The sequence below is a fragment of the Empidonax traillii genome, unplaced genomic scaffold, assembly GCF_003031625.1.
Source record: "Empidonax traillii isolate 1590-97213 ecotype Southwest subspecies unplaced genomic scaffold, ASM303162v1 scaffold1050:size236492, whole genome shotgun sequence".
Classification (NCBI taxonomy): Eukaryota; Metazoa; Chordata; class Aves; order Passeriformes; family Tyrannidae; genus Empidonax; species Empidonax traillii.
In genome coordinates, this window is record NW_020956243.1 from 136,750 (window position 1) to 159,751 (window position 23,002).

At 36.7% G+C, this 23,002-nt stretch overlaps 2 protein-coding genes across 6 annotated transcripts in view; both read right to left on the bottom strand.

Moving 5' to 3' along the window:
- Window positions 1–23,002, bottom strand: part of USH1C (USH1 protein network component harmonin) — a 47,966-nt gene that overhangs the window by 11,640 nt on the left and 13,324 nt on the right. For 3 of the 4 annotated variants that reach the window (XM_027904388.1, XM_027904386.1, XM_027904389.1), the window contains exons 5-15: window positions 22,524–22,632; window positions 22,387–22,411; window positions 21,614–21,671; window positions 20,745–20,848; window positions 19,472–19,556; window positions 18,989–19,048; window positions 18,655–18,711; window positions 16,687–16,829; window positions 16,132–16,197; window positions 12,925–13,049; window positions 10,707–10,777 (exon numbers count right to left, since the gene is read on the bottom strand). In XM_027904388.1, coding sequence (XP_027760189.1) covers window positions 10,707–10,777; window positions 12,925–13,049; window positions 16,132–16,197; window positions 16,687–16,829; window positions 18,655–18,711; window positions 18,989–19,048; window positions 19,472–19,556; window positions 20,745–20,848; window positions 21,614–21,671; window positions 22,387–22,411; window positions 22,524–22,632 — 903 coding nt within the window. The remainder of the gene's footprint in view (window positions 1–10,706; window positions 10,778–12,924; window positions 13,050–16,131; window positions 16,198–16,686; window positions 16,830–18,654; window positions 18,712–18,988; window positions 19,049–19,471; window positions 19,557–20,744; window positions 20,849–21,613; window positions 21,672–22,386; window positions 22,412–22,523; window positions 22,633–23,002) is intronic. The other variant, XM_027904387.1, reaches the window with a different exon arrangement.
- On the bottom strand, window positions 2,757–9,494 carry LOC114068372 (harmonin-like). 2 transcript variants are annotated; one of them, XM_027904392.1, is made up of 4 exons: window positions 7,607–9,494; window positions 7,230–7,346; window positions 4,996–5,244; window positions 2,757–3,135 (listed from the first exon to the last, which is right to left on the bottom strand). In XM_027904392.1, the coding sequence occupies exons 1-4, from the start codon at window positions 7,691–7,693 to the stop codon at window positions 3,040–3,042; spliced, it is 549 nt and encodes a 182-aa protein (XP_027760193.1). In that variant the 5' UTR covers window positions 7,694–9,494; the 3' UTR covers window positions 2,757–3,039. The 2 variants fall into 2 exon arrangements, with proteins under 2 accessions (XP_027760193.1, XP_027760191.1); XM_027904390.1 differs by lacking the exon at window positions 2,757–3,135 and having other exon boundaries at window positions 4,722–5,244.

Here is a 23,002-nt window from a genome sequence, read left to right on the forward strand (position 1 = left end):
TAGAAGTGGACCTTATTGCCAATTTCTCAGACTAATTGTAAGTAGTCAGTAACAAAATAATAATTTTAAAAGTACCTTTTAGAATTTGTACCACAACCATTTGGTCACATATAAGTTTATTATCAATTCTGCAAAGTAGCTCACATATGCACATTTTTTCAAGAGCTAGATTAGATTAACTGCAGATTATGACTTCACTCTGTTCATTCCTCCCCTAAGGAATTTCATATTGTTTAGAGATGCTGAATTACTGAACACAACCAAAATGAGAGCTCCAACTGAAGGAAACATTGCACTGGAAGGATACGAATTTATTTTTAGCACATGTACCTGCCTTCTCTTAAGCAACTTATAAAAACTTCTTTCATTTATCGTTCAATCCATTTATAATACAGAAGTTTCAAGATGGCTGTGGCTGTGGGAAAACAAGTTACTATATATCACAAATTTGTTCAAAGTGTGACTGGGAAAATAAAGGAAAAAGAGTATCCAAATTACTAAAGCAAAAAATGACAAAAAATCTACTGTGCTTTAATGAGACACATCTAGGAATGTTGTGCACATTATTTATTGTCAGAATAAATGAAAATGGCAGAAGCTTCTAATAAAATGGCAGAAACTTCTAATTAAATAAATGAAATGCAAACGTGATGTTTTTTCATCACTTACTGTTTTGTTCATATAAGTATATATATACAGGCATGTCCACACACATGCATGTAACAAACACACAATTCCTTATGCAAACAGCATAAGTCATGATGAATATCAAGAATAAATACTATTAATTGGTCCGCCAGGTATTTTAGGTGAATTTTAAGGGCTATCACTTGGGAGTTATCACCTGTCAGAGCAGTATTTATCTTTTTTTATTGTTGAGTAAGCCTTGGCTCACCCTTATATACTACAGTTCCCAAAAGATGAAACATGGTTGGTTCTAAAACGTTTAACATCTGAATTTTTTCTTCATTTACATTTGAAACAGAAAAGGAAATTAAATAGGAAAATAAGTATATTAGAGTCTGATATAACAACACATTTTTTTATCTGGAAATGAAAAGATATGTATGGATTATATCTGTGTATGTATATGATGATAAATTATATAATGAGGTATTTACCTACATTTCAAGTGTGTTCATGACTATTTACAAAGGAAGAATACAGTTTAATTAATTTTTATTATTTCATTTCTGACAAGTGGATTCAGAACTCATAAAACATAAAAACAAGCATTTGAATAAATGAAAAATAAGATGTACAAATTGTAAGGCTATACACTGCACTGGAATAATGCACCCTTGTATAAGAATTGTCACTAAAAGTGGCTTTCAGATAATGGCAAAAATATGGAAAAATACTCTCTTGTACTTACCATTACTGATCNCCCCCCCCCCCCCCGCCCCCCAAAGTACTGGAGCACTCAGAAAAAGAATATCAAAGGGCTTACCAGGGCCTCTGATTTGATTGTTGGCCTGACAATAAAGTTTGGGTCAGGCTGCAGCATAACTGGTTTAGAGACTATTGGTACCCCTGGATGACGCTGGGTAGGTGGACTTGGAGCAAGTTGCTATGGAGTTAATTTAAGAAGATTACAGTTCACAATATAATTTGTGCAAATCCATCACTTTAGCAAGACGCCTCAATTCAAACAGTTTATCATAACGAATTTAGCGACACTAATACAAGAAAAAGATTACAGAATTATTTTAACTAAGGCTCACAAAGTCAACAACCCAAAATATAATTTCTCTTTCATTCAAATAGTAGCTCTTCTCCTAAATTCTGGTTTCACCAGCAAGATAATGGAAAAAAACTCAGCACTGCTTTTGGTGTTTTTCCCATAAAGGCAACGAACTGAGTGAGAAGTTAGAGGAAAAAAAAACCTGCTAAAGTTCAGTGCAAGAACACAATGAACCCAAAATAAGACTTTAACTAATCCATGACTAAACAGATTTTTTTAAAGATAAAATTCTCCAGGGCTGCAGCAAACAGCTTTTCATAAAGAATTTTAAGTTATCTTGATTGAATGGCAAGGGTTAGTTACACTAATTACCTGCCCCTGACTCCAGGAAGTACAGATACCAGAGGCATCTGAGACCTAATCATTCCGCACGTACTACCCGATCCTACACATCTCACTCGGCCAAAACTCCCACTGACGTCAAGCAGAGTCAAGAAAAGAGTTCAAAACTGAGCCCTGTGGGTTCAGTTTCTGACTTAACCCCGGCAACTCTTAACACGCTTTTCTCAATGTTTCTCATAGGAAATGTGATGTATTCCAGACATCACTCACATAGTACAAGCTGTATCCTCTGAAATTATTTACTTGCTTACTGCAAATTGCCTCAGCCACTTTCTTTTTTTTTTAATTGAAGAGGTTTTTTTGGTGTTTTTTTTTCCCCTTGTGTCCTTTTTTAAATAATTTGAAAAAAAGTCTGGAACCAGATATTTGAAAGTCCCTGTGGATATCCCTTAACTAATGTTGTTACACACTGCAAAATATATCATGTTGTTAAGCTTTCTGATGTTAGAAGAATCAAAATTAACTGGTTCACAGATACCAACTTGTTAAAGCTGCACTGGAACTGAATGATTTCTCATAGAGTCACATAATTCAGCAACAGATTTTTCTAGAGTGCAGAATGGGGAAACCTGACATCTGGCCATCCTGACTCAAAACTGGTGCAAAGAGTTATCAAACCAATGTTGCTCCTTCTGAGATGAAACTTGCTTCTTAGGACACATTATATTTAAAACACAGATTTGTCCTAGATCCTTTTGCCTTGAGAGAAGAACAAAGTACATGCTCGGTGACATACAGACATTTAGAACATGCAAACACGGACTGTATCTTGCTCAGCTCTTGACATAGGAAATCCTTGGACCATTAGCAGTCACTTCCACAAGCTGGTATTAGACAGCTTCCAACACAGCAATGGACCCACACACATAATTCCATGTGCTGAATTGTAAATAAACTAGCCATGCAGAGAGAAACCCTTGACACTTCCTTGACATTAGCATTACATGGGCAGTTCATAACACTCCAGTCATTATTAACAGTAGGTGACGTACCAGCGGATTGCTTGACACAGAAGATACTTTGCCAACGTGGGAGGTGTTTCTTACAACCTAAACAGTAACAGACTTAGTATTGGGTTCATATATAGTGGAATGCTAATAATAATTTCGAGAAAAAGACAATTTATACCAGATATGTTAGTAGTTGGTTGTCAAGAATGTATTTGACATGATTTTATTCCTTTTGTCAGGTATTTGATCGAACTGAATTGGAAATCAAATGATCCGGGGAAAAAACAAAAAATGTAGCAACACAGATTTACCAGTTTGAGTAATATTAGAAAAGAGAACTTATGGGACAACTACAGCTGACTTATTTTTTGGCTTTAGCAGGCACAAACATAAGACCTTTAATCCATGAAGTCACATAAATGCACTGTTTCTGCTTATTTGGGATGTTAAAAACTGGCTTTGTAAAACATAGCAAGGATAAATTGTCAGGTATCTAATTTTTCTTCCATTTCTAAAGCCAAATCAGGAATACTGAGTTATCTACTTAAAAAGAAAGCAGCTTTGTCTCAGTATTATTATTTTACTAAGCGCCTAGATATTTCCTCATACATACTAACTATATTGAGGCAAAACGGATATTAATTTTGAAGGTAGGTTATTTGTTGTTACCTAATCTATTTTTCTTAATTATTAATTTCATTTCTCTAACATATCTCACATGGAAAAGCTGCCAGAAGCCCATATTGGAATATATTGGTTTGGGGTCAGATCCAGTATGGCAGTTCTTATGTTGCTTCTTCTATCTGAATATTTTCTATTAGCTTTAGAAAAGTGTAGTTCTCATCTCAATGTATTATCTTGTAAACTTCTTTCCTTTCACAAAATTTTTATTTTGCAAATAACTTGGGAAACCTGTTATCCGTAAGAATAGTTGATATTTCTGCCTCGGTGGATCTAGCATCTTGGCACTTCAAACATATAAACCTACTTTGAGCACTATCAGAGGTCCACTTAAGCTTAAAAGAGATTCATAGTTCACATAAAAAATCATCTATCAGTTTCCTCTAAACAGTGATTAATTTGCACATCCTTCTCCACCCCAAGCAGAATCATGCAAATATTATTCAGTAAACATGCAAAAAATCCAGAAACAGTAGTCAATCCATGCAAAAACTGTGTAGCAAAGAAGGGACTGTATGGGATCTTCTGCTGTTTGAAATAAATACGAATCTTTTGCCACAAAAACAAGTATATGAATCTCACTAGAGAGCTTAGCAAAGGGAATTATGATGAAATCTGGCACAAGATTTCATATATTTGAGCCGCTTTTGGACTCAGATTGTAAAACAAGAAAGTAACAGGATTTCCCAAAGACATCCCTAACTCCTGTGTGTTCAACAAGTCAAACCAGATTACCAACTCTTGCTTCTTTATTTTACTGGTAATTTATACAGTTTTGACCTTTTATAAGTTTGACTTTCTGATTTTAAGCCAATTTTCCTTGTCCACTCTTCTCACCTAACAAAGCAATTTGATGACATATTTAAAAAATTGTCCTAAGTAATTTTCACTGCATGGATATTTTTCTCAAATTTAACTATGAATTAAATCCACTGCCTGCCACTTTTTCTTTTTTCTTTTTAAATATTTAAGCATTTAAGGCCAATTTATCTTTTTTTAACCTACATATTCTGCCTAAGACATCTGCATGTGATATGGTTACAATGTATGGAGGCAGGACAGCAAAGTCCTCTTGACTTATATCTGAAAAATGTTAAAATAAAGCTACCCCTGGACTGCATTCACTACTAACAAACTATGAAACCATCTCATTTCCTCCTGCAGCATTGCATAAGGCAGATGGGTAGATCCAGTGGACAAGGTGGGTGATGGATCAGGGGCAGGAGGCACGCAGGGGAATGGAAAGGGCGCATGCATCCAAACACATCCTGAGGTCACCTGGGCAGCCGGTGTTACCGACAGGGCTGGACCTCTTGAGAGTGGAGCGTTTGAGGGAGGAAGTGGATGAGGTGGTGGTGCTGGAGTAACAGTGGGTGGCGGTGGTGGAGGTGGCGGTGCACGCTGTTTAGGCTTGTCGACTTCATCTAAGTTTATATCATCAAGATCTGTGGTGTGGAGCTGCAGGCCACCGGCAAAACGCCGCATTGATGTGGCAGAAGGAGAAGCAGAAGGACGTCCACTTGCCAGCTACGTGCAACAGAGGAGAAATCTGCCTTAACAGTTCTGCCTGCAACAGGTCTGAAGAAATTAGTGACCAATCCTAGAACACCACTCAGTCTAACTGCTCCTGAACAGGAAGATCTTGGCTTCTCCCATACAAAAGATACATAAACATTTTCTCTGAAAGGCTTTTTAAAATCACTCCTTGGGATTCTAGTTTAAACAGAAGAAAACAACAGTAGCCTTGGCTACTGGGGTAGGGGGGACAACAAAAGAAACCCCATAAAACCCCAGCAGTATGAAGTCCAAAGAAGGCAAAAATCACAGGACAAATCACAGGTAACACAACTCTTGCCTCTCTAGCTGTAATGAAGAGAAAGCAAGAATTACAGCTTGCAGTGGTTATTATCTGAAAGGAAAGTAATCAAACACAGGCTCTGTAATTCTATGTCATTAAAAAAGGGAAAGAGGTTAATGTCATGTAAACATAACCACACATTAATACAAGAAAGGAAACTTTGCTTAAGCAGCTATCAAAACAATATTTTAGTGTGCTATGAAATTCAAATCCTCAAGGGGGTTGAGATCTTATAATTTATAATATTTTATAAATATTTGATCTCTTATAATATATGGATAATTAATGCATACCAGATCTACTGCAGGGCTCGAGTTTGAACACAAAGAGCAGCTCACCCCAAAAAATGAGTCTGTGTGTGTGTGAAGGAGGATTCTATGTATGCTGTTAGAGTTGCTAAGAATTCTTTTATCAGTGATCAAACTGAAGTATTCAAGAAAATTCAGTCAATAACCCCTGGTACTGAAAAATAAGTATTCCTTTGGCAGAGCTCAAGAGATCTTGACTGCTCTTGCACCGAAGAAGTAGTTCATGCCTGCAGTACTTGAATATTGTTCAGATGCATTTATCCCTCAGAAGCACTTAAGTTTGGTATTTTATGTGAGTTTAACTGCTCAGATAGTTTTGAACAAAAATTTCAATAGAGCACTTATATATAATGTAATATAAGAATTGATGGAGCAAATACAACACAGAACGCTTGTCTTAAATCTGGGTAGAGCTCTGAAAATACAACAGTGTTTGTAATCTGTAATGTTCCTTCTTACTTTACAAGGTAAAGGGGACAAAGTTCTAGCAGAACACAAGCAGCCAAGTTTAGGTATCAAGAGAACACTCAGCATAATCATTCCAGTGTCCTGAAGACCTGCACCGAAAAGTCACATGGATCTGAGCCTAGCGACATGAAGAACAGAAGATCAGCTGCTTTTTTTCAGAGCTGCTCCACATTGACCTGAAGGGAATTCATGTGAGAATGTTCCCCAAGGGTCCCTTTTGTGGTTGTGATTTCTTAGGGATCCCACAGGAGTTCAGCAGATTGCAGAGTTCCTGTAGAAAGCAGATGCACTTGGAAAATAGCCAGAGCAGCAGGATGGTGGGAAAGCCTCTCTCCACATATAGAACTGTCAGGCTCTAAGGCACAGTCACTATCTTCAACTCTTCTGATTTAAGAGGACTATTTAAAGCACATACCCAAACCCCAGGTTTTGGGAGTTTCTCATATTTTTGTAATTTTCTTAACCTGTACCTTTATGTCATTCAATACAAGGAAGTATCCAAGAGCTCATCATTAATGATGTTCTTATTTTCATAAGATACTAATAAATATAGCTGGGTATTCTAGTCTCAGTTTTGTTATTGGTAGCACGTCCTACCTAGCCCAAACAGCTCACAAGTCAATAAAAATTAATTTTGTGGTGATATTATATTTAAAGACAAAATAAAACCAGTTCATTAGAATAATGTTTGAATCTTCATAAAATATAAAACCAGAAATTGCTATAGATGGTAGTTCATCAATTTTTGACTTCTTTTTTCCCCTCTTAGAATGAAGATTGAGGGGGAAAGGCAAAGACAGATTTTTTGCTGATAAAAACCTGTTGCTTTTAGGAGTTATTCAGACATCATGCAATATACGGAAAAGCCAGAATTTTACCTCAGGAGACTCATTCTCCACAGAGGAAATCTGTTCTAACCGTGTTTGACAAAGTCTTTCCACCCAGTGCTGCACCTTTTCTGATTCCTCCAGGTCCTCTCTTTCTGTCTCAGATACCTTAACCATAACAGCGGTGGATGAAAAAAGGTTACAGGTATGGTCACAATACAAATACGTTTCACAAGCATGAAATGCCATTTAAACTAGTTTTTAAACCAATAATGCTTTAGAGGATGATTTCCTATTTTGCTGTCAAACAGCTTCTTAAACTTCATTGTCTTTGACATAATAAACAAGTGTCCTGCTAAGATAATTCCACTAAAGATCCAGCTCATTTTCTTTCAATATAGTTTTGTACTTGATAGATCACAACATACCTCTTGCACGAGACGATTTATTTTCAGTTGTTTTTCTCTCTCCAACATTCCTTCTTTCTCTTTAGCAAGTTTTTGCTCAAACTCCATTTCCTTTTTATTCTTCTTTTGTTCACAAAAGCTATCACTTTTTGACTTCTTTCGTTCTTTCCCTTTCTGGGAAGTTTTTTTACAAAAATTGTTTAGTAAAAACACCACAAACTTCAAGCTTGGTACATGAGTGCCTGCCCTGAATATTTAATTACAACCAATGCAAGTATGGGGATGGTCTTTTAAAAGAAAATCTACAGTCCAGTTACCCAGCAACTTGCAGGAAATTCAACCTTTTTTGGAGGGCCTCTGCCCATTAATGTAAGTTGGACGAGATCAGACAATTCAACTTTTTGTCTCCTCTGCAAGTTACAACTTTAGGGCACACAGCACAACCACAAAACTTTGAATAAATCAAACAGTTTTGGCTGGGTCTTGATTTACAATCTCTGTTTTGGCATATATATATATATAAGATTAATTGCTTTCAAGTGACAGATGCTCATGTATAGGTAGATGGCCTATAAAACAGGTTCATGCATATGTCCTCAAACCAGCACTGCATCCCTTAATAAAACTGAAAAAAGGAATTATAAAGGAAAGGCTTAGATCATTGCAGAAACTGAATTGCTTCCAAGGAAGAACACTGCATCACAAAGACCATGTAGCTCCTACAAGCACTGGATAAAATCTACTCAGACGAGTTAACTAATATAGCACAAAGCAACTTCAAAATTCTAGATGTAGAGTGCAACCAAAGGGAAAAGCTGCACAGTCCTTTTGAAGCCTCTGTTCCTGTTGATATTATTCACTAAAAAATTAGAAAATACATTTGGTACCATCTACTAAATGTAACACCAGGCAGATCAACCCTCTAGGTACCAATGTTTGAAAAAATTACTGAACTCAAAGGCCCACTAAGCAGTACACAGGCCGAAGTCTTTCAGAAGATGAACATATATCAGACAATCTTAGCTGCCTTCACTGCATTCAGATACAACAGGATGATTCATCCTTTCCACCAATTTTCCCCATGGATTCAGTTTACTCCCTATTAAAGATATTTTTAGTGTAGAGTGAAATTTTAGTTTTAAAACAAAACAAAACAAATCATTAGCAATTTGGAGGAGGATGAAAATTCATCACTGCCAGATTTAAAAATATTTCTAAAAGCAAAAGATTAAAAATACATCTTCTGAAGTTTCTAGTATGTCAGAGTTCAACAGTAATTGTGTAAGATCTTCATTACTGTATGGAAAGGAATTTTCTGTAAAAAGGAAAATTCTGTAAGCTATATTTGCAACAACAATACAAGAGACTGCCCATTTGTGCTAAGAGACTGAGTTTTCATAACACACATCTAGAATTTTCAGATAAAAATCCTGACTGCACTGGCTTTCAAACAGGTTACAGATCCATGGTGATTTATAGTCACTAGCAATAAAAAATGGTATTGGAGTGTACCATCTTTTCCTGTTCTTTATTAAGGAGAACAGGCATATCCTGGCCACACAGAAGGTTAAGGTAATAATCCGAAATGGTGACACAAGTACTTCATCTATCAGAAACAATCCTGATCTCCTCAGAAACCTTGAGTTCTCAGAAGATTGGTGCAAGAAATCTTCATTTCACTTCTAGCACAGTTAATTACCAAAAAAACCCACCACCAAAGCACACAGCACCACAGCAAACCCCATAATATGGCTAACACACATTGAAAGAAGTAAAGACAATAAAGCAACAGCAAGAACAAATTATTATTTGAAACTCTGATAAAGCGAATTTGCAATACTTCAGCAGCATCTCTATAGACAGAAAAATATTCTATCACCTTAAAGACTGCTGAAGTTTTTTTGCTCACTCTGTGTGATGCACATGCCAAACAGCCTTTTGCCTTCAGCACTTCTTCTACAGGGAAATTTGCAAAGGTGTAACTGGGAACTGAGTATTTGATTCCCATTTAATTTTTTCTCTGTACTCCTTGGGGTTTTTTATATCCGTGATTTTGAGGACTTTTGGAGAACATGAAGACTTGCACTGCCTACCTGTAATGAACACCTTCTGCAAAGTATTGACACACCCTCTGCAGCTGGTAGAACTCAAAAGTCCAAAGCACTCAAAAGGACAAACTCCTAGACACACACAATCCAAACGCATCTTAATTTGTGCACACATTAAAGGAAGAAGCATTTGACTATAAAGAATGCTTAGTAATGACAGAGAAGAAGAAAAATGGGGAATTCAAATTCAAACACACAGCAAACACATTTACATATCACACTTTGTACCTTACGGATGGTGGGAAATTTTCCTTCATACCGATAAAACCATCCAAAAGCTAAAAAAGGTAAAGGAGAAGTTGTTTTTTTTGAAGAAGAGCCAAGGGCTGGTTCATATTCAGATCAATCCATGTTGACACATGTAACATTAAAATTTATTTGAAGGCTCAACACCAAAGGACTGCTATTACATGACAAGTTCTTAGTCAGTTGTTAAATTGTGCTACTACATTTAGTTGTAAGTTTCCATTATTTTAATGATACACATTTTATGTTAAACAAAGCAAATGCAACCAGTAACCTTCACACAGAAACATAAAGGCTAAGATTTCTATGGTCACAGTCCTACTTTACAGTAGTCTTAATAAACCCTCTTAAAATGAAAGAGGTATTCAAACTCCTTCAAGTTTGTGGCAGGACTGTGGCATTTGAGGAGACAAGTAAAGCTTCATTTCCTAGGAAAAATATTTCAAGCCAAGTGCATAAATAATACAAAACATATTGCTAAGTAAAAACATACAAAATAATCTCTTATCGTAATTTTATATATGAAACACTGGTAACACACAGAGCTCACTATATAATCCACATTTCTCTAAGACTGTTAGATTTAATATCAAGGTATCTTTAGAAAGCAACGACAGCAGCAGCGTCAAAACCTTTAATCTTTTACCAAAGGAATTTTAACCTAGGAAAACCAAATGGTCAGTTCAGTGTCAAGACTGACTGTCAGGAGGAAGTGAGACACAGGAAGAATCTGAATCAGGATAGGAAGTTACAGCTGAGTGGCAAACCTGTTTGTTCTGCTTCATGATTGCTTCATCCATGTCATCTGTTTCAAGCTGGTCAACTCCCTTTAAATCTACTAGAGAAACAAAGGAGGAAAGGAGTGAGGAGACAGAAGCGACAGCCTAAATGGAAGTTCCCATGAAATGAAAGAGATCAGCAATGTGTGATTAGAAGTTTCCATGATATAAAAAAAATAGTAGCTAGTAACAGGATATATTTCTATGTAATTGAGGAAAAAAAAAAAAAAAAAGGTCCTGCTTGAGTTAAATAATTTCCCAACCTTCTCCAACCCTGAAGAACAGTTAGAATCTCCATGTGGATTATTAGTCTGTTCTGTGGTGAAGGTGGGTGCAAAGGTAGGTGGCTTTTTCTGTAACCGAACCATCAGCAGTTCTGGGATATGTAGCTTCAAAGAGAAGTATCAGCCTTTTACTGCACCATCACTGGGGTGAATTCTACACAGAGAAAATACTGTACTGAAGAGTCAGAAAGCTAAATGGGTAGGAGATGGTTGCAGAAGAAACAATTCCCTATCACAGTTTCTCTTTCATGAAAAGTTAAGTGACTGCCAGAGTCATACACAAAATAACATAACCACGTTAGGAATAGGCCCAGGTCTCCTGTAAATTATGGAACAAGCACTTTGCAGTTGTTTTTTTTTTTGGTTTTTTTTTTTTTTTATAATACAATTTTAGCACAAACTCTCCACATACTCTTTGTACATTCCCATGTAGCATCTTAACTGCCAACTATGCTCTGACTTAAGTTCCTCCAGTCATCAAGTAAGTCAGACTTACATTTCAGGGCAGTTCTTCACGGAAAACTGCAGTGTACAAACAGAATCTACCCAGCCTCTCAACTAATTCTGAAGCAGAGTGCCCACTGATATCAAATCAATTTTCAGGTCCACATGCTTGAGGGAAGGGATGCCATCCAGAGGGACTTTGACAAGCTTGAAAAGTGGGCCTGTGTGAACCTCATGAAGTTCAACAAGGCCAAGTGCAAGGTCCTGCATGTGGGTTGAGGCAATGCAAGCACAAGCACAGAGTGGGAGGAGAAAGGACTGAGAGCATCCCTGAGAAGAACTCGGGGCGTTGGTGGAGTTGGGGATGTGGAAGAAGCTCAACATGAACTGGACAAGGGAGGTCACAACGCAGGAAACCAATCCTGTCCTGGGCTGCATACAAAGCAGCGTGGTCAGCAGGTTGAGGGAATTGATTCTCCCCCTCTACTCCACTCTTAGGAGACCCCATCTGGAGTGCTGCATCCAACTTTGGGGTCTCCAACATCGGAGGGATGCAAACCTGCTGGAGCAGGTCCATCAGAGAGGCCACAAAGATGAAGAGACTGCTGAAGCACATCTACTATGAAGAAAGGCTGAGAGAGTTGGTGTTGTTCAGCCTGGAGAAGGGAAGGCTCTGGGTACACCTTAGAGCAGCCTTCTAGTAACTAAAAGGGGCTACCAGAAAGCTGAAGAGTGACTTTTTAAAGGGCATGTAGTGACAGGACAAGAGGGAATGGTTTTAAACTAGAAGAGGATAGATTTAGATTAGATAAGAAGAAATTTTTTTACTGTGGGAGTGGTAAGACACTGCAACAGGTTGCCCAGAGAAGCTGTGAATGCCCATCCCTGGAAGTGTTCAAGGCCAGGTTGGACTGGTATAGTGGAAGGTGCAACCTGGTGTAGTGGAAGTTGCTCCCATCCATGGGAGGGGCATTGGAACTGGATGACCTTTAAATCCCTTCTGACCCAAACTGTGAAAAGGTTGACAGGAAAAACACTGAAGAGAAACAACATGGAAAACAATGCACCAAGCTAAGGGACTTACACTTTAGACAATTTCTTTGTAAGGTTTTTTTTTTTAATTTTACCTTATACTGTTGATGGTTAATAACCATGACTATTAGAGTGGATGTAGATTTTGCAAGGTAGGTACTTTTTAAATAAAAGTTGTTAAATTAATTTACTGTGTGCTTCCAGCCTTCTGAAAATAATCAATTCACAGAATCCCAGAAAATTCTGAGTTGGAAGAAACCCACAAGGACCACCAAGTCCAGCTCTTTAAGTGAGTGGCCCACACAGGGATTGAATCCACAACCTCGGTGTTATTAGCACCATGCTCTAACCAACTTTGCTTGGACACAAACTGGTGATATATTCCATATAGCTCTGTGATGTGTCTAAAATAAATACAAGGAGGTATGTTGAAATCAATTACTTACTTTTGTGTTTGGAACGAGGGGCAGAGTGCACTTCTGCAGTTACAGTTTTTAGAGACTTGGGCGGTTCTTTAGGACCCCAGTCTTCTTCCCACTCCTTTTTAAATTTCTCCTCCTCTGCTGTTATCCTAGAGGAAAAAAATGCAGCTAGGATTTCCAAGTATAAAAACAGCAGCATCAATATATATTAATTACAATTATTTGTATTTATTATGTTTGTTTTTTCTTTTAATATAAAGCATAATAAACTGCTCCTTCCCCCAAAGTATGTTCCTTTCATCGTTCCTTTTCATTTACTAAGCTACTAAGATAATTTGCAAAACACATTGTGACTGAGTAAAATATTGTTATTTTATATTGAGATTTCTAAGGCCAATTATATAAACCCCTGCACAGATACTAAGCCCAGAGTGATACACTACAGTATTGAATTTCCCCTTGGCTGAAGAAAAGAAACATCTCTCAGCTAGTACTTTTTCATTTTTAGAACTGGAATTACGTATTAGAAAAACAGTCAGTTTTAACTATAACACTAGGTGATAGAACATCTACCACATGCCTAAATCAAACGTTACAATGGTGAATTATACCTAAAAACTATGTGTCTTCTTTCTGTATCTTAGATCCATTTTGATGATTGCTCCCTAAACACATAGTTCTATGTTGCACTAAAAAGTTACTCTTCCCAAAAAGAACTAAATTCTGAAACACAAACCACATTAAGTTCAGGATTCTAGAAAAAAAGAGGCAAAAAATAATTAAAAAAAGAGAAGTGAGGTGAATGGAGAGGTAGAGAGAGAGGGCAGAGGGGCAGAGAGAGTGCCACGCTTCAGGACAAAGGCGATTGCAGAACAAGTAAATTACCTAGAAAGCACCTAGAATGGCACCGTGATCCCAAAAAAAAGGACATTTCAAAGGAAAATTCAGCAAATACCAAGTAGGTCACAACAGAAGTGTCATATAACCTAACAGCTTGTAGCTTCATATACGGGGCCTTAAGTGATCCAAGATCTATTTTTGACCAGAGCTGGTCTTGAACTGGTAAGTTGATACATGGTGCCAAAAATTTACTAGGTCTTCAATATATATGATGCTATTTATTCTTGGATTATCTTTTGCAACTCTAAATTAGCTAACGTAAATTGAAAAAGTATTCACATGGAGTCAAGGAAGTCTTAAATCTGTAGCTGAGCTCAGTATTTAAATTTAGAGGCATAGTCAATAGCAGGGAACAATTGACAGAATGTTTTTCCATTTCATTCGAATTTTAAAAAATGGAGTTACATTGAAGTATACAGAGTAAGGGACTTCTGCCATTTAAGCACATTTAAAATTTTTTCCTAAAAAGCATGCAAGATATCAAAAAGCAACATAGTAGTGACTTTACACAAGGAATTACTGCAGAAAGGATTTCTACAAGATAGCAAGCGGTGAGCCTCACAAACCACTAATACAGGAAAGCATTGTATTCTACTGTAACTGCCTCCCACAACTGCTTATTAAATCTAAGCTTTAGATTTCATCCAAGTTCCTCTACTACCATTCTCCCTCCTCCTCACCAAAGAGATTGACACTGACTGAACATTTTGGACTGTAATATGGAAAAGCTTTGCAGTGCCTGAGCAGCACTTGAAAATTACACAAGGAAGTATAAAGCTGTGCTAGACCTTACAATGAGGAGGCCTCAAGGCATGAAAGCCCCTCCGAGTGAGTAAAGATGTACTTAGTTCAGAAGAGCACTGCAGATATCCAACATTCATTATAACAGACAGGCAATCTGGATTTGGAGAACAGAGTCATTTGTCACCTCTGATGGTCTGCTTTTATAGCAGCTTCTGGCTACTGCATGGATTTCTATAGCAGACCCCAGTAAAGAACAGGATTATCAATTCCCCAGGAATTAGAAAAGGGAAACACATAAGAATTCATCCATGTGCTGCAGCAGAGCCCAAGGCCGGACTGTCAGAAGATTATTCTCTTGTGACAGCTGGGAAATATATTCCTTTTTTCACCTTACAGATTTAGATCAAAAGAGATACCATGTAACTTACTCTTCTTTCATGCAATTTCCCAACATTTAGAAGGGAAATTAAGTACTGAAAACAGCAATATGTAATACTGGTTGATTTCAAACTTCCAAATGTAGAACAATGCTTTAGTTACAAATATAATACCGACTATATTATGATAAAATCTTTGAATGTGTCTTGTTCTAGAATCACAGCTTTTAAAAACCAGAATAGACTGTGATAACAAGAATCAGATTTCCTGAATAAAATAGGTTACAGAACTGCCTGCTTTTGGTGCCACTGTTTTAATTAATTCTCACCTTAGAAAAGCAAAAGCCTAGTTAAAATTGATGATGACTGAAATTTCTACTCGAGTCAATTAGCGACACATAGTCCTTATTTTACAGAATCACAGAATATGCCGAGTTGGAAGGGATTGGCAAGGATCATTGGCCCTGCACAGGACCATCTCCAGGAGTCACACCATGTGCCCTAGAGTATTGTCCAAACACTTGAACTTTGTCAGGCTTGGTGCTTTACTTGGTGCTTACTTCCCTGTGTAGCCTGTTCCAGTACCCAACCAAACTCTGGGCAAACCCCTTTTTTCAATATCTAACATAAACCTCCCCTGTCTAACTCTAAATAGCTTTTGTTTTCAGAACTGTCTGACAGACTGAAAAGACTACTAAATTCCATCTTATAAATCATGAACAAACTACCGGTGCTTTGTTTTTTTTAATATATAAGGTAAGTGGACACTTCTTCAACTCCCCGAGGATATTCATATTTTCCAACTCTTTAGTGATTCTTCTCTGTCTTTTCCCTGATCTGCTTCATAGCAGTACTAATTTTTTTCAGTTAGAATCAAGTGTAGACAACAGAGTAAACAAGTTTAGAGACACAAAACTTCCTTAAGTTTCTCTATATATTAAAAACATATTTTTAAAATAAGTGCTCAACTTCAATTTCACATTGAATTTATTATTGTCATAAGCCTTATGTTTTCCATGCTGATTTTCAGATCAGTTTCCTATTCTGTAGCAGTGGTGTACTTACTGATATGCACTGGACCCTACATTTAGCTAAATGGAAATATTACACAGTTTTATTAAAAAGGAGCACTCAGAATGTTTTCACCCAGATCCAATATAAAAGAACCCTTCTTCAGGTGGCGTACTGCCTATGTCAGGTTTTTACTTACTGCTCTATTTCTCTGCGATATCTCTCTTCTTCCTCTGCAGCCTTCTGGGAAATCTCCAGTTTTCTTCTGTAATAAGAGGAATTAGGACACCATGATAAAAATAGTATCTTCTGAGTAAGAACTTGGACAAAGTGTGTCAGCATACAGTTAGTAAAAGATATAGACAGTAAATAAAAACATATTGAGGAAAATCTTTAAGTCATCTTAAAGATACCAAGGGTTCAGTAAGCTTTCATAGGAACCCTGAGGTGATTCCTGACCATCTGGATAATAAGGACATTGAATCACAGAGGTATGACAGCTGGGGAGCAAAGTGACCCTTCTACTCAAGATGGGTTGGAATGATGTCTGCTTTGAAAACACAGAATGTCAAGAGCACCACAGGAAGGGCATTTTAGGAGCAGAGACTCTGCAACAGCAAAACCAAGTTAATCTAAGTTGGGAATCTTCTCACTTCTGTGAGAATTGTCACAGAAATCACAGTGTGCTCCTGCCTTCCATGCCCTCTCCAAATCCAAGCTAAGTTTTTCGGACTGTCCTACACACAGTCCTTACATTCTCTCTTTCTCTTGCTGCTCTTTGATGATTTTGTTTGTCTCCAGCGCAAGCCGCTTCTGATGCATTAACTCCTGGCGTTCTTGCTCACGGAGACGTGCTTCTCTTTGTCTTTCTTCTTCAGTCATGAACAGATCCTTTCCCTGCAATCACAACCACCACCCAAATCAGTAGTGAAAAAACCTCATGAATGTTGTTCTTTTAGGAAATAATTCAAAAAGCAATTACATACGAGCACATCTGCCATTTCCTCACATCACTTTTTCTGAGGAATACATCCTGAAAGACCCTGAAAGACCTGACCACTCCAAAGAGCTATTCCAATTTCATACTCCAAGTTATGATGTGCTTAACATCTCATAGGAGTCATGCAACTACTGAAGTCAGCAACAACAGTGTAGGGGTCATGCCAAATACACGCTCAGTGTGTCACCCAGAAAAAAAATTGACATTATACTTTCTTCAAATCTAACTGAGCAATGAAATGCCAGAGAACAGCACACTGAATGATTCCCAGTGTGAAGACAACTACATAGTTACTGTGTTTTAATATTCTTATGCTTGGCTGCTGCGAAAAGGTACCATCATTCAGGAAACCCAAACACAAAACTTTTTATAGTTTATGTGTTTCAGTTGTTTCTGTTCCTGTTTCATTTGCTTTACAGTTAAGACAACAGCACTAATTCCTATTCAAGAAAGATATTTCCATAGTGGAACACTGATAACCTTTATCTAATTTTCATTTCTGAAATTAAAATCCCATGTTAATTAGGAAGGCAGGATTTTTCATGCCTCTAAGGCTCAAAGTGGGCAGCTTAAACAAAAGCGGGCATTGAAGAGTACCTCTGTATCTTTGTGGTTTTTGCTGATGAAAACCAGGAGTAGGGAAATTCTTTCCTTTTGCTATCTCTTCCTCAGTACAAAGATGTGTACTGAGGAAAGGGGAGACAGGCAAAGCGAAGGAGCGTGGAAGAGAAGAGTTCCGTAGCAACAGTTTGCTGTTCTAAGGACAGAACCCCAGCGGTGCACACTGGCGTAGATCTCATCTTTTCTAATGGTTGGTAACATATCTGGGAGTTGAAACTAAGTCCTTAGGATGTTGAGCTCCTGGAGCTTAATTATGGTGTCTGGATTTGTTTAAACAAGGTCTACAGTGTCTTTGAACAACTACATATTTTGTTACCGTAAGAGCAGTTTAAAAAAATCAATAATTCCTTAACATAGCTACACAGCATACATGAACCCTTAGGCAGCAGCTGAAGTGGTTTATTAAATATTTTTTCCTTATTTAATTCAGTTGCAAGACAATTAGAAAACACCAACTCTGATTAGTCTATGGAAGTTGATTATCCTCTTGTATATAACTGCACGCTTTGCAATAGGAAGGATTAATGCAGTTAAAAAACATTCAGACATTTATTAAAAGTCACACTGAAGTCAAAGAGACGATTTAATTAATTTCAGCTGGCTTTAGATTAAGCCCCAAAGGCTTAAAGTTCTGTTGTAAAAAAACAGTGGAAATGGAAAACTGAACAATTTTCAATGCGTTGATACACTAAATAGATCAGATAAACAGTTACACAATGAATTAATTTGGAATAAGGCTAAGACATCAGCTATTCAGGATTTGACTCCAATCCAATTCACCTTTCATGTTGCAGCAGAAGCAGATATCTATTCGAACAGAAGCTCTCAAACACGAAAAGCCATTATGATAAACTTAATTTCCACTGTAAAGGGAACTGTTTTGAATTGGCCTCAATCATGAAACTGTTTTATTTGAGAACACTTTGAATGGTATAAAATAACCAAAAGCCACTCAACCCTCCCTGGTTTGACAGAATTTAGAGGTACAGACCTTATAAAGAAACAGAGGTTTAGCTTTTATCTTTTTTTTTTTTTTTGACTATTTATTTGCCCAGATAGAAATTTTCACAAATGTTCTGCTTTTACAAATATACTACTTACAGCGCCTGCTACCACAGAGATAGTCAAAGTACGACTACTTTTGAGCACTCTGACAGCCTGCAAATTAAAACAAAACAAAAATCAGCCTTAAACAAGTGGTAAAAAAGGCTAGTATATATTCAATGGAAGATGCTGGTTGTCAAGGTATTTCCAGAAGCCCCACCTGAACTAAATAGGGTGGTAGATATGAAAATCTCCACCTGCCCATGCTTAGTTCAATTCCTTGAGTTAGCAGTCTAGTATGAAAATCAATTTTTTATGTCCAGGAAAATCAGACAGATGTTTAATAAGCCGACAACTACAAATTCAGGGAATTAGAAAGACTTGATCTTACCTCTTTATGATCCACATTAGAAAAGTCCACTCCATTTACCTCAACAATCTGATCACCAACCTAAAGAAATTAATACAAATTTTAGTACAGATGCTAAGTTAGTGCATATATTAAATGAAAATAGAAAGAGATTTGCTTTCTAACATTCTTAATACAGTAATCACAGGTACTGTCACAGCACAAGGGGAACAGACCAGAAACTTGTCAGGCTTCCATATTCTCCCCTACCAGCATTTCCTATTGCCGCTGACTGAGATTGAATCCTGAGCTTTGGTCTGACCCAGGTCATTCATGTTCTTAAAATTTTAGGAAATTAGCTGCATTTGAAACGTAGCCAAAAGGTATTCCTCTTCCATGGGGAAAAAAACCAAAATAACAAAAACCAACCCAGCTAGTCGCTTTACAGTGATCCAGAACCCTTGAAGTCGCAAATACCAAACAAGAGGCCCTTGTGGTCCCTACCCTGGAAGGTGACATACTCACCTCTAAGCCCACCTCTGCTGAAAGAGAACCTGGCTTAACATTGCTGATAAAAATGCCTGGTTTTTGTGTGGGACCACTGGAAATACTGGTAATATAAAAAAAATATTTTTAGGATGATACTTATAGAATAACACAGTGTAATACAGTGAATAGTTTTAGTTGTTAAATCAAAAATAACTTATGAGAAAAGAATATTTATGGTATTAGCCCACTCTGAAACAAACACCATACCAGTTTATCATACTGCTTTTCTATTTTTTACAGCATAAAACTCTTATTTAAGAAAAAGCTAAAAGGAAAATATTCAAGCTTCTGGATTTTGCCTTAGATGTTGCAACTAACACAGTATACAGACCTACACTGTCTAAGGCACTGGACACCAACAGTATTTGAAAACAAGCAACACAATGAAGAATTACTAATTGCTTGCATGTTAACTCACTGAACTGCAGTATACTCTGTGCATGAAGCCATGTTACTTTTTTAGGATTATTTATTAGAAGCAAGAAGGATGTTTCAACTAGTTGAACATCTAGCTTGGAAACTTTAAGCCACCATTTAAGCTGGGCCTAAACACAGAAACTACTTTTGTAGATTATATATCCAATAAGTGATGTTGAACCACCCTTCCAGGTCTGTAAATAATTTTTAAAAGTCTTTATATCCTCCAGATAACATGAAAGTAAACTCCTGGTAATTTCAACTATATAGTCCTAAACATATAAAAAATCCTATAATATCCTTTCTATCCCAAAACCTCCATAACTAGTGCAAGGATAGGAGTCTGAGAATCAGATAATCATGTTTCTAAAAAAACCTGCAGATTCAACATTAGTTCTGGGAACTAAATATAGCTTTATGGTGGTGTCTTAGTTCTGAACAGGGTCACAGGAAGCAGTCCAGTTCAGGGAGTGAACCTGACAGTGGACAGTCCTGGAACTTGCTATGTCACCAAGCAGCATTTGAAGTATTTAAAAACGTAAAAGCATTTAAAAGATCCAATTCCATGACAGTTTGTATTAGGTCACTTTCAGCTTGCTTGTATTTTTAAATTTTACTTTTTTTTTTTAATATCAGAAATTTTAACACAGGTATTTATGCATTGTCTGAAAATAGGTAATTTGTGCCACAGATATCCTGTTGCTGCAATTTGCCTTTCTGATCCAGCATAGATCCTTAATTTCATGATATCATAGAAACAAAGGATGGAAATAACTGCCTTGAATGTCTCACTTAATAAACCAGTGACATTAAATAACAAATGTGTATGCACCTGCATCCCATGCCTTTTGTACCAATCAAGCTGATGAAGACTTTCTTCTCCTTACTGTCTCTCCCTCCAGAAGAAACAAGTCCAGCCACACTGCCTTTTCCTTCCTATAAAGGAATTAAAAAATGTTGCAGATGTTACCCTGTCTTGAATTCATATCAAGACTACTATAAAATTTCCTGTAGCCAGAACAAAACCCTGCCAACATCAAGATAAGATTCTTCCATGGTCCTATCTTACTGGAAATGAATGTGAAGTAGAGTAATTTCAGTGGATCTGCATGGCTAAGGTGAAAGACTGAACTTATCTGTTTGGAGAAGATTACTTAAATAGTCAAACTTTGTCTTCAGAAAAGGTTGAATGAAAATTAGAGGAAAGTGATAAGGCAAAGTAATCATTTAGCTGTTCCCTGACAATAGGGCTGGAGAAATGCATGATAGCGTTCACTATTTAACTAAGTCTTTCTTCCTGAAAGCTAAACAGTAATTGTAGTGTTTCTTTTCACTGCTGCAACCCTTAGAAGTCACTTGCATTCAAAGTTGTCATTCCTCCACTAATATATCTAATATAGGCAAAATAATCTGATAAAGATTTATACAGGAGAACTACAGCCTGGGAAGTTAATAAGCTCAAGCAAAATAAAGTACCAATTACTGAGTAAAAGCTATTTCATTTGTGTCCTGCCCTTTTCTTACTTAATAGTTCTAGAATAATTTCATATCACAAAAGATGTTTTTCACAGAACACTTGTAACAAGATACTGCATCATAGAAATATAAACAATAGTTTCTCTGATAAGGGTGGAGGAGAAATTGTTTCAGAATCATTACAGATTTCCCAGAAGGAATGTTAATAAAATATTGATCTCTTACCCCAGATTCCGACACAAACTGATCTACATATTGCCATTTAAGGGGTTCATCTGCTGAACTGGAAGGAAAAAGCAATTTAAAATAATGGCACAAATAAATGTCAATGTACTCAAGAAGCTTCTTTTGAATGTGGCCTTCTATTTTGCATCCACAACTTCCTTTAAATACCATTCACAACAACTGGTTTATTTGCTAGCAATTCAAATAAAACATCAAACAAAAATACAATTATTTAAGCTAGTAAATCTGGTCAAAGATAAAATGGATAAAACCTCCTTAAGTGAAACAATTTCAGGAAACTCTAAGAAAGACTGTAAAAACAACCATAACAACTCAAACAGCTTACACAGATGTCTATGCAGACAGACATCTCCCATCAGTAAAATTTCTGAAACTTTCCACTTAAAGATTCAACTTTTCAAAAAAAAAAAAAAAAAAGTGGACAATAATTCTAAACTTTTCTAAACTCTGAAGCAATTCTCAGATGCTACATATGTAAAGAAGCAGTGGAGCTCTCTGTTAAGGCAGGCACATTGATAATTAAATTTCCAGGAAATATCCATGAAAAACGAGGAAATACAAAAGGGTTAAGGAGGCAACTGGCATAAAAAGTCAGATTCATCAAAGAAGACATCTGCCCATTTATTACAAAGAAAGTGAAATTTTAATCATCATTCAAAACATTTTCTTATCCAAAAAACACCAGTTTTTTGGATACAAGAGGCTAAGTGAAAATAAGCAATCTAATCTGTTTTCAAATGAAATACCCTTACCTTTTGACAGGTATCATGCCAACATCTGAAAAAGAAAAATACTCTTAAGTTTCTACAGATAATCAGCAATCTGTTAATAAGAATCAGTAATCTATTAGTAATCTTTGGTGATAGAGGTGATTTTTCATGTTACTTACGTCTTACTTTTATGGACACTATTTTCTTTGTACGAATGAGGTTTATGACTTCTTCATGTGTGCACGATGAAATGGAATATCCGTTTATACGAACTACTTCATCTCCAACCTCAAAAACGAAAGAGGGAAGAAAAAATAATGGTCAATTAATATTTTAAAAGGTTTTCAAGCAACGATACAATCCAGTAATAATTTTGATGCAAAGGTTTGATACTGTTGAGTCCTGAAGACTTTCTGAATTTCAGGTAATGTTCAGATCAGATTTACCTATATTTGTGTGGTCTTGATATTGAACATCAAAAGGCAGATTAGTGGCCAAATAACAATTTAATAAATACTATCTAGTCTCTACACATCAGATTTGTACTCCACAGATTACCTTAAATACAAGTGGCCATGTGTTAATTCAAATAATTTTGGAGTGATTTTTTTCCTTTACACTTCAGCAGTTTAACTTTGTTTTTATTATCTTGTTTTCT

What these genes read in the sequence shown, in the direction of transcription:
- LOC114068372 (XM_027904390.1), bottom strand. Translation starts at nt 7,693, where the DNA reads ATGGAGTTTGAGCAAAAACTTGCTAAAGAGAAAGAAGGAATGTTGGAG. An exon ending in TAAATCGTCTCGTGCAAGAG is followed by an intron (nt 7,347 to 7,606) that starts GTATGTTGTGAT and finishes GTTATGGTTAAG; the next exon opens with GTATCTGAGACAGAAAGAGA. An exon ending in TGGAGAATGAGTCTCCTGAG is followed by an intron (nt 5,245 to 7,229) that starts GTAAAATTCTGG and finishes TGTTGCACGTAG; the next exon opens with CTGGCAAGTGGACGTCCTTC.